Raw genomic sequence first — 17345 nt, 5'->3', positions numbered from 1 at the left:
TTGGGTAGGACTGAGCCCTCCTACTCAGTGAGGCTAGCTCTGTCTCCTACTTTTTTTCCACTTACACATGAGCAGAAAATGGGAGTGTGCGCAGATCTGAAACCTGGGTAGAATATTTCCCTATTGATCATCATGTGAACTAGTCTATACTGTGGTACGCCAGGAGGCTGGTCAGTTGTCTGTTTTGTGGTTTGCCTTGGTTAGTAAAAACCAAGCACAGCAGTCAGAGTTGTGTTTGGTTTGGTGAATCACCAAATTGCGTGAACCTAGTTAATGCCAACCAGGTCCCTCTTAACCAGGGTTTGCTAATCAGTTTCAGACCCTGGTTTCAAGTACTGGTTATAATTAAACTCTAGTTAGTGTTAACCATGGTTATAGCTAGCCCTTAGGGAGGAATTTACACTGGAAAGCAAAAGGAGCACACAATTGTCCAGCCTTAATCTCATAACAATGTGTTGTCTGCACCTGCCCTTCGAGACATAAAGGGATAAAATATCAGTGTGGCTCCAAACTGATGTCAGTTGCTCACACAGCACACAACGCTCCATCTGCTTAGAAATGGAGCATATGTGCAGTTGCCAAGAGTGCAGTCAAGAGTGCAGTCTCCGCCATCCTGGATGGCAGAGATGGCAACAAGACCTCCTCACATGGGCCCGCCTTCCTCCCAAATTATTATTATTTCTTGTTTACACAGTCAGACAGGTGTTATTGACTGGTTTGTTTTATCCAGACATCGAGTCCTTCCCAAGGACCTGGGATGGCTGAATTTTTTTGTCAGTTGTTATAGATATCATTGCAAAATATAAGCTGTTCCCAGTAAAGCTGCTTTTTGTAATCGGCTGATGGTGATTTCTGTGGCCCCGATGGTGTTGAGGTGCTCTTCAAGGTCTTTTGGAACTGCACCCAGGGCGCCAATTACCACTGGGATTATTTTGGTCTTTTTCTGCCACAGCCTTTCAATTTCAATTTGTAGATCTTTGTATTTGGTGATTTTTTTCTATTTCTTTTTCTTCTATTCTGCTATCCCCTGAAATTGCTATGTCGATGATGATGATGATGATGATGATGATGATGATTTATTACATTTATATCCCGCTCTTCCTCCAAGGAGCCCAGAGCGGTGTACTACATACTTGAGTTTCTCTTTCACAACAACCCTGTGAAGTAGGTTAGGCTGAGAGAGAAGTGACTGGCCCAGAGTCACCCAGCTAGTTTTATGGCTGAATGGGGATTTGAACTTGGTTCTCCCCGGTCCTAGTCCGGCACTCGAACCACTACACCACGCTGACACAGATCAGGCCGATTTCAGGCCTCTGCGCACACGAGTCCCCAAATGGGCAGAAATCTTCCGATCTTTCTCATTTGGAAGGAAGGCGGGCCCATGTGAGGAGCTCTTTCGCTGCCTCTGCCGCCTCCAGCACCCGACCTTACCTGTCATGGTTTCGGAGACGGGCAAAGCTCTTGCTGCTGGCAGCAGCGGCAATTTTTAAAGTGGGGGGGGGAGATTTAACTTTCCCTCCCCCTGCCCCCCAAGATTTGCCACCCCCCAAGATCTGCCGCTGTAGGCAATTGCTTCTATTGCCTATATGGTAATCCACCCTTGAGTGAGCCTGAAGCCCCCTTCAGGTCCAGCTTTCCCTACAACACTTAAGCACAATCATGGATATGAGGCATTATCTGAACTATGCCATTGTTTAGCAAAGAAGAACTAAAGGAATGAGTCGTGATGGGTTGCCAGATGAACACAGGAGCTCTTAGGTCCCTTGCACATCTTGATTTCAGTTATGAAGGCAATCCAGCAGGTTCTTGTAGAGTAGCAAGCAACAGACAGAATGTGCAGGTTTGATTTAAGAGCTTTCTGTGCCTTTGCCCAACACCATATTTCTTAAGACAGAGCGGATATCCAAATAAATCCTTGTTCACGAGCAAATTTGTCATCTGCAGCAGCATGCGTTAGGTGATTTATGCATAAGTGATACCATGGTTTGCTTGTATGGAGAATTAATTTGCAAACACTAATTAAGGGTTGGCTTTCACCTAAAATGGAGCATCATCCTTATTCATATATCCTTTTTGCTCCCACAAGGGAATAGAGTTTATTTACCCAATTCTTGGAGCATAGAGAATTGCTGCTTATTATATATTTCACTGCTTTCCTTTCAATTACATTTTCATTTTTTAGTTGGTGTTTTTGTTGTTGGTGGTGTTTTATAAGGGATAGAAAACAAGCTGTTTTATGAAGCGATCATTTCCCAGGCAGCTTTATATCTTGTGGGGGGGAATGTTATCCCTTGAAAGAAGGAGGGCACTTGGTGTGACCAATTAAAAACAAAAGGAGAAGAGAGAGGGGCTGGGGTATAACCCCTATGTCTCCATTATAAGAAGCAAAAAGAAGAATACAGGTATAGGTTTTCATGCCATTTCTTCAACAAGCCACCCCAGCCTTCAGGGTTCATCTGGAATGTTGTGGAGATCCGTGTTGCCCTCAGGACTCCTGAAGAATTGCAGAATTGCACAAAGTACTGGTTTTGCCAATCGTATTCTTTTAAAGGAAGGATTCACAGATTGCATTGGAAAAACAAAGCTATACAGAGCTGTCCATATACAAACAATATATGGGAAATGCATTGCTCCTCTCAGGCATAATATATATCAGTAGGCATGCCAGGTATACCTTGAATGACAACAAGCATGTAATCCCGTGAACAATATGCTGTCAGTACTTCCAGCCAGCACATGGATAATATCCTAGGTCCTACTTAAAACACTTAACTGGCTAGCTGATTCCTTCAGTTTGTGATGTGGGTACCTCCTTTCTCCTCCCCGCACCCCCCCCCCCCGGCATCATGTACCTAAAGTAAGATGTTCATGCACACCCTCCATATGTGGGCATATAGGAAGCTGCCACATTCTGGCTGACATACTGTGCAATGGTACATCAGCCTAGTAATGCTGTATGTGTGCAATCTGCAAAAATGTAAAAACTGTGCACTGGAAATTGTGCAAGGGTAAGCCCATTATTTCCAATGGCACTACTTATGGGCAATTTCCATTCCACAATTTTTGCAAATTGCCAACATGAAATGTTACTGTGCTGATGAAACATTGCGCAGTATGTTAGCCACTGTCAGACCATGGGTCCAAGTAGGTCAGTTTTGTCTACACTGGCTAGTGGCAGCTACTTTCCAGGGTTTTAGACAAGGATCTTTCCCAGTCTGGTGAGACCCAGCATGGTGTAGTGGTTAGAATTTCAGAAGAGGACATGGAAGATTCAGGTTCAGATCCATACCCAGCCATGGAACAAACTAGGAGATCTTGGGCCAGTCACTCTATCGAGTCAACCAGGTTGCTGTGTGGATAAAATAAGGGTTTTATTTTAAAATAAAACCATGTAGTGACATTTGGAGTGCCCATGTAGGGAGTGACCATGTAGGCTTCCCTGAGTTTCTTGAAAGAAGGGCAGGATAATAATGTAATACATAAATAAATATCTGGAGATGCTGGATAGTGAACCTAAGACTTTCTGCATGCAAAGCATATGTGGAGGTTCCTTTGCATGGGAGATCAGTTATTTAGACAGTACATTGCATATGTGTACAGATATTTATACACATTATATATTTTTGTGTGAAAGATTATACATGCATTCATTTATCTGAATACAGTCTCCTCAATGAACAGCCTTCTCAAACGCAGGATACAGATTGCAGGTGTACTGCTTTAGGTATGTTGAACACAATGTGTGAACTTCTGTACATGCTTACAGATCTGCACATGTGTACATTGTACATAGATTGTACTGTGCAGAACATACTGAGCCCTTTCTCACAACTAGTGAGAAAGGGCTACCCTGTCTGCGGTGATGAAGCCCAGAAAAGCTCACCTCCCAGATGAGCACCAGCTGCTGCTGGTGGCTTCGGGGGTCGGGATGCCGGGACGCCTTGCCCCTTGTCACCCCGCCCCCCAATACCATAATGCACCATGCAAGTGTGCGGTGCATTGTGGGGACCCCCCCACCTTCCCTCCCCTCCCCTCCCTGGACTCCCTCCAGTCTGGCAGCCACGGCAGCAAGCAGCCGCGGCTGACAGAGGATTAAAAACACGAGATTAGGAGAGCGCTCACTCTCCTAACTCCAATTTAGAGGGAGGTTTCACAGGTGGGTTTGCTGCCGTGGTGCTGCTGGGATTGGCCCAATCTCAGCTGTTCACATGCGTGTGCAAAACCTGGGCTGGGCTCCCTTAGCCCAGTTTCCCACGAGTGTGTGTGTGAATAGACTTAATGTGTGAATAGGGCTGTGGAGTGCTCACATCACCTTAGGGGTGTGTTAGAAGGACTTTTTCCTGACAAAACAGAACTTTCTTTCAGCCATGCCATGCCAGAGCACAAAGTTCCAGGTACACATCACTACTACTGTTCTGCTTTTTAACAAAAGTTCTCAAAGCAGTTTACATAGAAAAACAGAGAGGACGGTTCCCTTCCATCCGTGTCTCCAAAGGGCTCACAGTGTAAAAAGGAAATAAGACAGACCCCAGCAACAACCAGCAGAGGGATGCTGTGCTCTAGCTGATTAGGGACAGTTGTTCTCCATCTGCTAAGTATTAGAGAATGGTCCCTTTTAACGGTGCCCCTTTGCTCAGTTATATAGCAAGAAGGTCCATCATACACAATTGCTGTATAGGGAGGGCACCTTGTTAACTGCCTGGGAAACATTTCTAAATTGCTCTCCGTGCTTGAGAAGCAATGTAGGATAGAATGATCTATCCTGCATTTGGGTTTCACCTATATATTCTTCTGGTATAGCTGGTGTCTTCTGCTCAAGGAAGGGCTGTTTTTACACATCATGCTAGAACGTTTATTTATTTATATCTATGTAAACCGCTCTGGGAACCTTTTGTTGAAAGCAGTGTATAAATAGTTTTTGTTGTCGTCGTCACCCTGCATGAAAAAGGTGAAACTAAATCTAAAGATTCATTCCACCTGCAATGAACCTTCTTGTTACAGTACTGCAAGGATTCTTGCTCAGGCATTTGAGGAACAGTGCTGGCAGCTGCTTTCCTTCTGCTCACAGCTCTTTGGATCCAACCCAGTATGAATAAGGAAATACTAGATTGCTGCGGCGCTGCGAGCGAGAGGCTCGTCTATTCTTGTCTCCTGTTGGCTCCTGCTTTCAGGTTGAATCACGTTGGTGTTCATTTTCTTAGCACAGGTGCAGCAGTGAACAGCAGTGAAAGCCTCCCTCCCTCCTCATCCGTCAATGACATTTCCTCCATGTCCACAGACCAGACCCTGGCATCGGACACTGACAGCAGTTTGGAAGCTTCTGCAGGACCCCTCGGTTGTTGCAGGTGACTAGCCGCCTGCCTGCGAAACCCGACGTTCTTCAGAAGATGATGTAATTTAGGGGGGTGGGGCAAATCATTGTGATTATAAAAGAATTCAATGATGGCAAGGAAGAGAAACAATTTAAAACACACACACACACACACATACTGATTAAACAAAATGGAACCCTTTCAGCCTGCTTCTCCTAAAAGAGTTATGTAATGCAGCTAAGCTCAAGTGTATATTTAACTTATAGTTGCTCTGCTTTGGTCTTCTTCCAATGATGCTTACTGCAAAAAAAAAAAAAAGTAATTAAAAGAAGACTTTTTGATAAAATTGCAAAATTAATGGCTGCAAAACCAGCAACCTGCAACTGTCCTTTTTCACGTTGGCATGACAAGGTGGGCAGTACCCTCCCTTTATCTGTATACTTGTGTGCCTATCTAACTCCTCCCTCTTTCTGTCTTGGCAGACCAATACACATGTGTCTTGGTGTATATATACATGCAAATATGCATTTGAGGGTATATGCAGCTGTGCATGTACATATATCTAGAAAGCAGGAGTGTTTATATGTGCACACAGTCTGCAGTAGAGAACTGAACCTCCTGGGGTTTTTTTGTATGCAAATTTCATCTGTAATATAATTCTCAGTGTACAGTCCGTTTAGTTGGTTTACTGATTAATTTAAATTAGTGTAAGACATATAGAAACAAAGTTAAACTGAAGCTCTCTCAGAACCTTGATGATGTAGAGTTCTAAATGTCGATGTACTTTTTAACACCACCTTGTTGGGAAATAGGAATAGAATAAAATAGGAAGAAGCTTGAAGCAGGCAGTTACTGATACTGATAGTGATGTGTTTGGAGTTGATAATATTGGTTTTGGGGACGAATGCCACCCTAAAAGACCCCAACACTTCAGGATGTTGAGTTCAACATGTGTTCTGCTTTGGGAGTTGTCAGGAGCAGAGCTTGAGAGATTGCGGTTTCCTTCCTGCCGCCCTGCTTGGGGATTCCCAAGGGATCTGACTGACTCCAGTGGGAAACTAGACTAGGTAACTCTTTGGGTTCTTTTTATGTTCTTGGGTCAAGGGAGGATTTCCCGGCACCGCCTTTTCAGGAAACTCAGCTACTTAGGCTCACCACATTTGTTTGTTTATAAAGAAGTCCTAAGAAAATGACCCCAAATATTCTATAGGATTTGGGTGCTGACAAACTTGGCTAGCTCTGTGGTTGGGCCAAGATGACGCTGCCGAGGAAGTTTTGATAAACCAAACAAGGGAAAGGCAGTTTGCAAAGGTTATTCCCTGGTCTGTCCCTGCGTGATAAGTTCTACTTAGTAGGAAATTCTGCAGATTTCTTCCTTCCTGATAGCAAAGAGGGGAGGAAGCTTCCAGGCTTCTGGGATCAAGGCATAGTTGAAGGCTGGGAGAAACCACCGGGAGGCAGATGGCACCGGGCATTTGTTTGCTGGGGATTTGTACCCCCTGCACCAACCTAGAATTTATCTGCTCCGGCTAAAGGACTTCCTGATATCACAGCCTGGAAGGTCTTAACTAGAGAGAGGAGATGACTTCCACAGCAATGAATTTTGTTTCTTGAAGAACATTTTAACCATGTCTCTGTGTTCGTAGAATGTTTCTGTTGCAGCAACAAGGCAAGGGAGTCAGATAAGAAAAGAGTATTATTTGTTATGTATTACTACTTTTTCATGCGTAGCTGTTTAGTTCATCAAAGAAAGAATGTCTGAGCATCACCAGTCTAGGTGCTTGAGGCTATGAACAACTTCTTAAAAAAAAATTCTTTTCAACCATTTCCATTGTGGGAACATTAACTGCAGAACAGTGAATGCCTAGCTGATTTCAGCATTACCGGTTTCCCCACTGCTACCTCTTTATTTGTGACTAATAAGATGAAACTCCCTGAAGCCCACACGAAAGGGGGCTACAGATGCACTGAGCAAGCCAGAGTTAAAATATTCCAGAAGGTGCCTAAGGGCCACATATAAGCTTAGATAATATTGTAAGAGACATTGCTTGAGAAACCAGGTAAGGAATGAATCCGATAGCCCCATGTGTGGCAATGCCCACTTTGTTAATAATACAAATGTGCACAGCAGCTGATGAGGCCTGTGGCAGCAGAAGAGCTAGAGTGTTTCTGAGTGAAACTGAGAAGGAAAGGCCCAATCCGTCTCCTCCTGCGAGTGTATTCTACAGTGCCCTTTCTCCTCTGCCAGCTCTCAGGTCGGACTGCGGAGAGACCCACCTGAGAGAGACCTACCACTGTCAGGTAGGACAGCGCAAGAGACTTGGCCATAAGGGAAGCACTCAGGGGCACTTCTGTTGCCCTCTCCAGGTCCCCAGGTCCCAGGGACACAGACTCTACAGATGCTGTATATACCGATGGGCTGTTACCCAAGGTTTTTAGAAAATCTGAGTTTCCACCTATTTTCTTTAACTGAAATGTGTCCAGGAGGACTAGGAATTAAAGCCAGGGGTTAACCTGTAAGAATCAGCTTTCATGCCACCAAACAAGTCATACATACATACATACATACATATAGCATGTGGTTCAGCCATCTTACAAAACATACAAATACTCCAGTTATTTTCCTTAAAACCCACCATGGCTAATATGATTGTATAATGTGAGGCTAAACTGATTTTTTTAAAGTGGTACTGTCTTTCCATCAAGACAAATACATGTATAGATATATAAAAATAAATACCACGGCCTCAATCCAGCTCAGTTGAGCAGATTTATGCCTCCTGAAATTACAGTGGTCTGAAGCGAACATATTCTGTGTTGAATTGCAGCCATTAATAAATCTAGAATGCTATAAGAGAGAAATATTTTCCTTCCCTGAAATATTTCTATCTCATTTTACTTTTACTTTCTAAATAAAGGAAGGGGTAAGTAGATTTTTCTTTGAAGATTCGAAAAAGCTCAGAAAGGTTTAGTTAGTGCAGTATGTATAACAGCAATAAGCAATAGGTTACTGCTGCAAAAAAGAATTTAGCAATAGCAGGGGCCATCCACCAAACCCTGACAGTGCGCCTCAGTCTTGTGCATGGGGCATTCCATCAACATGGAAGTTGCGAAGCAGCAGTGTTGGGTGGATTGCTTCTGTATCTTTTCTAAAAGCCATGAAATCACCTTATCTGTGTGTGGCACTGTAACCTTAACTCAGCCTCAGTGAAATGCCAATGCACAAGGAAAGGCCATGTTTAAAAGGAACATAGTAGTGCATCAGAGATGCTACAAAGGCAATAACAGAGAAGTGATGTTCTGAGCAATAATGGCATTTGGTTGCTGTATATTTTTCTGCCCAGTATTTGGGCAGATATAGAAAACTCTTTCAACTGCCCCCCATTATGGTGCTGATATCACAAGCAGCTGGAAGCCTTTTGGAATTAAAGATCATTTGCAGATGTGCTTGTCAACTTCTGAGGCCACAATCCATAACAGCAGTGAAACATGCAGGTTTACCAAGAAAATTACTCAGGTCAGTGGAGTCGCAAGCAGCCTTTGAAGAGTTTCAAAAAGCTCTCTCCAGATTGGAGGACCTGACAGTAGAATGTCAGGTGAGATTCCATGTAAGTGCAACCCAATGTACATTGGGATAAATAAAATTCCTAACTCCACATGTACGCTGATAGGTTTTAAGTGGATATAACCATCCAGGAATTATACATTGGGATCACTGTAGAATGCTCTTTAGAAACATCCACCTAATGTACTCCAGCAGTGGAAAAAAAGGTGGATGCAGTGTTAGGAAAGGCCCTGCAAATGAAGCAGCAAGTAGAATACAGGTATGGCCATCATATAGATTTATGGTCTACCCTCGTTTGGACCACTGCCCTCATTTGGACCACTGGGTGCTGTTCTAGTCAACCCATCTCAAACAAGATATCATCAAAAGCACATAAAAAGGTGAGGGGATCTCAAATAATCTAACGGAATCAGCGATCAAGTTTCTCACAAAGAAGAATTTAAAATGTTAGGAGGTGTTACCTCAGGGGGAAAAGACAATGGGGACTCGATACAGTTTTATAATAAGATTAGCAGAGTGTGAGCAGAATGAGTGGACTATTTCTTCCCCACTAGCTGACCCTGCACAGAGCATCTGTGCGCTCTTTGTGGCCGGCGGTTACCTCTCCCCCCCTTCTGCCCCAGTCTCTGCTTCCAGGCCCAGCTACCTCTCCTCCCCACTGCCACTTCTGCCCCCCCCCTTTCTTTCCCCCCTCCTGGGCCTTGCCTCCGCGACTGGGCTGGGCCCGCCGCTGCCTCTGGCCTCTGCGGCCAGGCCTGCCACGGCGACCAATCCTCCTGGGTGCGCCTCAGCCAATCAGGCCCATCCGCCACCCAGCCAGTCAGCTGGGCGCTGGGACGCACATTCCAAGGCACACCCAGGAGAATTATATATATAGATAATAGTGCTCAGGTCACCTAATGAAACTGATTGGCAGTGATTTCAGACAAGACCAAGAAGCATTTTGACATGCAATGCAAAAGTAACTTGGGATGCATTGCCATGGGGTGGTGTGTGGCCACTATCATAATTTGGCTTTTAACTGACTCTGACCCAACTCCAGAGGATAGTCTACTGGCCATCTATTCCTCTGCTGTTTCAGCCATTCTGCTTACATAGATAGCAAGAAAATGACCAAGAAAAAAGAAAGGAGGGAATGCAGTTGTAAGGTGGCTACTTTATATGTTGTATGGGCTGGTTTGAGAACTTAGTCCATAATAAGGTGGAAATTTGCTGTGGAGCAAACTGATCTTGTCTGTATTTCTGTGTGTGAAGGCAGACTTGTGCATCCAAGCAGAGCTGGAGCGACTTGAAGTCTTCTAGTCCAACCTCTTCCTTGATGCAGAAAAAAAGAGAGCTAGAACATCCCCAACAGATTGTATTTATGTATGTTGTTTTTAAAATGTATATCCCATGGCCACGTATAAAGAACATTAAAATTATAACATTAAACAATGATGGCTTTCCAGCCCCTGCATGAAGACCTCCAGCAAGGGAAAGTGCACACACTCACCCCTAAGTTATTAGTTGCATGGTCAGCTGCTCTTGTTATTAGGAGGAGGTTTTGCTTAATATTCAATCAAAATCTATGATCTTGAAAATTAAGCCCTTTACATCTGGTTCTGTCCTCTGGGGTGCTAGAGGACAAGGCTTTGCCCTCTCCCATCATGCCTCCTTCCCACCCAGTCTTCTCTTTTCCAGCTATACAAAAATCAGGTCCTTCAACCTTTCCTCACAGGACCTCATCCTAGGTGCTCCTTAGCTGCTCTCCTCTCCACTCATTCCAGTTTGTCTACCTCAATCTTAAAGTGTGGTGCCCAGAACTGGACACAGTACTCCAGATGAGGTCTGAAAATATATTACCATCAGTCCACTTCTTTTTCATAAATATGAGTATTTGAAGGTGCATTGTTTTTGTAAAAATATAAGCCCTGGTCCAACTCCAACTGCATAAGAACTGCTGGCCTTGGTTTTGCATTCCAGTTCACAGCAAAAGCTGCATCCAATCAATTCAGTATGGCTTGGATGAATATTGTGATGCAGATGTACTTCCAGCAGCATATCAGCCTTGGGAAAGTATGCAGAAGGCTGCTTTGCCCGTGGATCGCTCTTGATGGATTGAGATGGCAATCCTTAGTCCAGCAAGAGTGATCCATGTTATTTTGCTGCTTCTGCTATGGAAATGGAAGTGTAGGATAATATGGACAATAAATATTCAGAAGAGGGCAACAAAGATGGTGAGGAGACCTGCAATCACGAGGTACGGTTGAATGAGCTGCCTGTATTTGCCTAAGTTGGTGGGGAGGGGGGAATATGATCACCGTCCTCAAATATCTGAAAAGCTATCCACAGAAGAAAGAGTGGAGTTGTTCTCTGTTGGTCTGAAGGCAGGATTAGAATCAGTGGGTGACATACTGAGCCACAGTATGTCCGCTTAGTAACATTGCATGCCCACAAGTTGCAGAAATGCAAAATTTGCACAGATGATTTTACATGAGAGTAAGTTCATTACTTCCAGTGGGATCACTCTTGTGTAACATTTGCACACATTTTGGATTTGCGCAATTTGTGTAACTTGCACACCTTGCATACATGCAGTGTTATGAGGCTGACGTACTGCAGTGCAGTATGTCAGCCACTGAGTAGAAATTACAAGGAAGCAGATTTAGGCTAGAGATTAGGAAGAAGAGTAAGGGCTGTTCAATAGTGGAGGGGTCTGCCTTACACAGGGGTGGGCTCTCTTACTTTAGAGGTTTTCAAACAGAGGCCAGATGGCCGTCTGTCTGTAGCAGTTTCCTGCACTGAGCAAGGAGTTGGACGAGAAGACCTCCAAGGTCCCTTCCAAGTCTAAAATGGTTGGACTATTCAAAATTTGCCAGGTTAAAAGGAGATCCTAGCCTGCAATGCATGATGTCATACTAGAAAGAGTAGAAATGTATCAACAGATGTTAAGAAATAGAATTCAGAGACACTCGGGGAACTGGGAGACAAATGGATTTTAAGTCATATATCTGTCCGCCTGTTGAATTTCATGCAGTTACTCTAGATCTGTTCCTCTAAGAGGTGGGAACCCTTGCAAAAATACGCTGATACTTGCTGCCTTCCTGCATCACACTAGGATTGTAAGAAAGAGCATATTATTTTTATTATTATTTTACATTTTATATCCCGCTCTTCCTCCAAGGAGCCCAGAGCGGTGTACTACATACTTTGGTTTCTCCTCACAAGAACCTTGTGAAGTTGGTTAGGCTGAAAGAGAAGTGACGGGCCCAGAGTCACCCAGCTAGTATCATGGCTGAATGGGGATTTGAACTCGGGTCTCCCCGGTCCTAGTCCAGCACTCTAACCACTACACCACGCTGGCTCTCAGCAGCAAGACAGAAGTTTTCAAGGATGGGCAACACATCCTTCCACCCCAAGGAATGTTGCTAGTCTTACTGACGTTCTGTTTACTTCCCTCAGAATTCCTCATGGGTTTTAACATTTGCCCAGGGGGGGAACTTCCAAATTTGTCCTAATGTTTGCTTCAGGTGGAATTTGGGGACAGCCTATGTTGTCCCTGACTTCCTCCTCCTCTCTAAGACATTGTGCTGGTTTTTTAATATTTTAAATGGGTGAGCTGATTGAAACACAGTCCTGGTAGCTGAGCACTTTCTTCCTGTATGGGCCAGTTCATTGTACAGCATACAATATGATGGAAAAACCAAAACTATCAAAACCACCCAGTTCCATAGTATTTTCATAGTGCTGGTCATAAATGTTCATAACAACCTCGGGCAGGTCCTTAATAGGCACAGTTTGCTTATTCCAGTTGGGGCTGTGCAGCAAGTGATTTGTACCAAGCTCTCTGGGGGCAGGCAGCTCCTGTATTCTATGCTGGCAGAACTGGAGAGAACTGGTCTTGTGGTCGTTCTGCCATGGTGGCAAAATGGGAGAGGAGAGCTGGTCTTGTGGTAGCAAGCATGACTTGTCCCCTTAGCTAAGCAGGGTCCACCCTGGTTACATATGAATGGGAGACTAGAAGTGTGAGCACTGCAAGATATTCCCCTCAGAGGATGGAGCCACTGCTATGGGAAGAGCAGAAGGTTCCAAGTGCCCTCCCTGGCTTCTCCAAGGTAGGTCCGAGAGAGATTCCTGTCTGCAACCTTGGAGAAGCCACTGCCAGTCTGTGTAGACAATACTGAGCTAGATGGACCTATGGTCTGACTCAGTATATGGCAGCTTCCTGTGTTCCTATGTTGCAGCTGTTAAATTTCTATTGTGCAGCTGTTAAGGGCACAAAGCCCCAGTCCTGGACAAGAAAGTGTCCAGTGAGAAAATAAACCCCTTGCTGCTAAGCCTCCTAGCCAGTTCAGGAGACAACAAAAGTGCATTTTAAATCTTCAGCCCCAGTAGTGCTCAGTGAGAAACCAGGCAGCATTCCTGTCAGGACAAACATTAACTCTTAGGTGGGACTAGTTCTTGGGAACAGCAAATGATTGGGTATACCTGTGTCTGGGCAGTACCATTTGAGTCTGAAGGTGGGGCTCAAATTATTTCATGCTCCTTCATACAATAAACAAGCAAGCATATCTTTGTTCATAGTACATGATCTGTCAAGGGAATGGGTTCTAGCCTAGCCTTCTGCCCAACATACCAATTTTTATGTGAAGGGAATTTTCTAGTTGGGAGGAACACTCAATGGTACAGCCCAGAGATGGGTGACTTGCTCTTTGAAGCAACTAGGCCCTAGTTATTGCGGGTCCAGGCTACAATTACGCTTGGAAAGGGAAACAATTGCACTTGGAAAAGATTGAGTTATTGTACCCTTTACAGTTGTGCAGAAGAGGCCATTTTTGCAGTTGAAACTCACTCTGCAGCATCACAACAACACAAGCCACAGCTGCCAAAATCCAGCCATTCACCCTCCATAAATCAGAGGTATGGGGGAGCTCTGTTCTCTATTGTGTTTGCTGTTGCTGGTTGTGTATCTTACAGACAAGGGTGCAGAGCGCATTATCTCAAGATAAAGAGATTTTGTTTGGATAGATTGGGGAAACACACTGGCTACCATTTAGTGTTGCTTGGTAGTAGTAGTTGGTTTTTTAGTGTATGACTTTGCTAGACATGTGCGTATGTCTATTATCAGGGTAGTCTGCTAAATTCAGTCTGAATTTTCTCTTTCTAAACTGGAAATTGCTCCTATAATATTGAACAGAATCCTGCATCTTCGGGAATCTGATGTCTGAGCTGGTTTGAATTTCAAAGGATGGCTTTAGGGGATGAGGGAAGTAGATTTGAATTATTCCCTAGATATGTAAAAAGGTAATGAAAAAATAGTTTTGGAGGATGGGTGAAGGAAGTTTGTTATTTTTGCTGTTGAGCTGGAGAAGTAGCCCTGTTCTTATGATATACTAGATCTCAGTTTCTTTCTAATAGTGTGTGCATTGATCATAGGCTCTGTTATTTCATTTCTGATCAGTGCCACTGAAACATAGGAGGCTGCAATCCCTCCCTAATTTAGCCCTAGTTTCTGTAAAGTCAGTGGCACCAAAGTGCTCCATGGGTTGCAGCCTAAGGTTGTGTTCTAGAAACTGGTTAAACTGCAGTACTTTGATTTGGAATGACGGAGTCCTAGCTATATTATTAGTAGTAAATTATAGCCATTCTCGGTGTGCAAAGTGCTCTACTTTGTACCTGTGACCCTGTGAGATTGATGGATGACCTGTCTTAGATCATCGGGAGAGTTCCTGGCATAGCAGAGATTTGAACTTTGCTCTCCCTTTTCCAGATAGCCCAACGCAGCTCTCATTTATGTTCTCTGAGCTTTGATGGAACTAAATCAGTTTAAATCCAAGTGCTTGGCTAGACTGCAGATTGGACTGCCCATCTTGACAGTGATGGGAGAAAGGGATGGGATTGCTCTGACATACCAAATTAAGAACTTCTCCTGAACAAAAAGGCACCTTGAGACTTCTTATTCATTCCAAAACAAATGAGAGAGAAAGCATCCAAAGCTGTCCCAACAAGGTGAAACATATATGACATCTTACAGGTGACATGAAGAATTCCCTTTGTGTCACATTCACCACTAGTGAGTGTTGTTAATGCAGCATAGAAGGAGGAAATGAGCCAGTTTGAAAATACATGTACCTTCTTGCCAGTGCAAGTCTTAATCCGAATTTTGGATGTTGGAAATGCAAAAATTGATGTTTGTGGAAATGGCCACGCCACAAATGTGGAAATAGGTAGCAGTTTGGTCTCTCTCTCTCTTTCCCTCCCCTAAATAATCAAGTTGCCCACCCTTGTCTCTTTGGATGACATCACAATGCGTTGTTTGAATTCCTTATTCCCTCATAAGATTTGCATATTTTAAAAGCCCAAGGTTCAATTCCCAGCATCTCCAGTTAAAATGTCTCAGCTAACAGGGGTGGCAGAGACCCTGGACTGAGATTCGAGAAAGCTGCTGCTAGAAAGGTTAAGAGCAGTACTGAAGCAGACAGAGGTGGTTTGACTGGGTATAAGACAAATCTTTAAGATCATAGTAGTGGCTTCATGGGGATGGCTCCATCTTCAGGGGCTTAAAAAGAGTGACCCTGAGAAAATAAGACTCACTAAATTCAACAAAGTGATTTGTTTCTATAGAGCAGGGCTGTGCACTTCTACTTTGCAAGATCCATACTATGTAAATATTTGTACTGATTCTTTCCCTCTCTTTCTCTCTCTGTAACTTTATTACAATCCATCACACTCTCTATATTTTTTAAAGGCCACTGTACATGTGGTACCTCTGGCCCTTTCCTCTGTTGATAATCAGCTGGAAAGGAAAAGGCCAAGAGGGTTCAATGTGTATATAGAGAATTATGTATATTTAGTAAATTTAGCAAGTGGGACTTACGGCCAGTAATATGTTTTACAACAATGGTACCAGGATCTCCAGACCCAACTAGCAAAACCAGACTGTTCACCTTGCCATGTCCATCCTGTAATAAGACCTAAGTTGCACCTGCCTGTAGTTCTGCATGATTGGATTTCCAAATATAATTCACAATGACCAGGAGTGTAACCTCTCAGTGTTGATAAAAGTAGTTTTTATATCTCTATATATAAGGGGGGCAAAAAGAAACACACACACAAAACAAGAGCCACAGTTCAGCATCAAGACTGGAAGAGGAAAAAGTGTCCAGCTGCATTGCGAGGTCTTAGTTTTGAACATGATAAGTCACAGCCAGTGAGCATGGATGAACTGACAAATGTGACATTTGATAAGGAAATGAACATCATTACATTTTGTTTACTTATTCAGACATTTACTTTCTACCTTTCATTGTTTCCTGTGGGTGGTACAAGGGGGAATGGAGGGGTCTTGGCTTTGTTCATCAACCTTTTGTGGATCAATGTTGAGTCGATGCATTCTAACTTCTGTTTGTTTTGAGTTATTAAAAGCAGAAGGGAATCTATTTTCCCCTTTGTGCCAAAAAAAGAAAAAGAAAAACCCTTTCAGAGTTTTTGTCTAAATACTTTGCACTGTTGTCTTGATTCATTTGCGTGGCGCTCTATACAATAGTTTCTTAAGCAGAAAAAGGAGAAAATATTCAAACATACCTTTGCATCACACCCAAGAAGCCTTTCCAATAATCCCATGGAGTGAGGCAGAGCATTTATGGTTATTCTGTGGTGGAGTTAAAGAAGTCTGCATATGCCTCAAAACACTCTATTATTTCATATGTTGACTGGGGGCAGCAGATTCCCCCCCCTCAAGCATTTGAGTCCTCCCACCTTCATTTTACTGAGTGGGAACTCCGCCAAACCTAGTACCACCTATCCTCTAACTCCCAAAAAGTGTCTTTCCCAACCCCTCCAAAAAATTGTGAGGAGTTGCTTTTCAACCTCAGCCTGCACCTGTGGGCTAAACTGTGGTAGTTGCCTGATGTTTAGCTGCAGCTCCCAGCATCGTGATTAGAAACTTCTAGTCTACTTCCTCCTCCAGCTCAGATATGGCAAGAAATGAACCGCCCTGAGACCTTGGATTAGGGCAGTATAAAAATGTGCTAAATAAATAAATAAATAAATAAATAAATAGAAATAACTCGGTGGGAGGGGGACCAAAAGGCTCACTGGGGCAGTATAGTGTCTGATGATGTTGTATTCCTCTGCAAGAATGCTGAAATGAAAGCTGGTGTTTGACTGCACAAGCAACCAGCCTTCACTGCAGTGTTGGTGTTGCCACTTGAAAGGGTGCAGTGTTGACTTTTTGGGGCAATGTCCATCAGTGCACACAAGTCATTCATTGGTCCAGCTGTTCCTGTCGGGTGGGCTAGGGGACAGCTTGGGCATAATCATCAGCAGGGAAAGCTTGATGCTGCTAGGAAGTTACTATCACTACATGCTGGGCGGGGGCATTATTCACTGAGAGAAATGTATTCCTCACAGCTCTGTGGGAAAGCTCTCGTCCCCAGGGTTCAGGCTACAATGCAAGCAGGGAGGGCCTTTCCTAAATAAACCTGTAC

The 17345-nt window shown here is 43.8% G+C and overlaps 1 protein-coding gene across 14 annotated transcripts in view; it reads left to right on the top strand.

Annotated features, from left to right (window-relative positions):
- The window catches only part of MAPK10 (mitogen-activated protein kinase 10), a 335464-nt gene extending 319106 nt beyond the window's left edge, over window positions 1-16358 (top strand). For 13 of the 14 annotated variants that reach the window (XM_053253742.1, XM_053253753.1, XM_053253755.1 and 10 more), the window contains one exon: window positions 5207-16358. In XM_053253742.1, the coding sequence (XP_053109717.1) occupies window positions 5207-5349 (143 nt within the window). In that variant the 3' untranslated portion in view covers window positions 5350-16358. Of the gene's footprint in view, window positions 1-5201 lie in introns of all 14 variants that reach the window. The other variant, XM_053253756.1, reaches the window with a different exon arrangement.
- The last annotated feature ends 987 nt before the right edge of the window (window positions 16359-17345 follow it).

Source organism: Hemicordylus capensis, chromosome 5, assembly GCF_027244095.1.
Source record: "Hemicordylus capensis ecotype Gifberg chromosome 5, rHemCap1.1.pri, whole genome shotgun sequence".
NCBI lineage: Eukaryota > Metazoa > Chordata > Lepidosauria > Squamata > Cordylidae > Hemicordylus > Hemicordylus capensis.
Note: the sequence above shows the minus strand (reverse complement) of the source record. Positions and strands in the feature narration are given on the sequence as shown.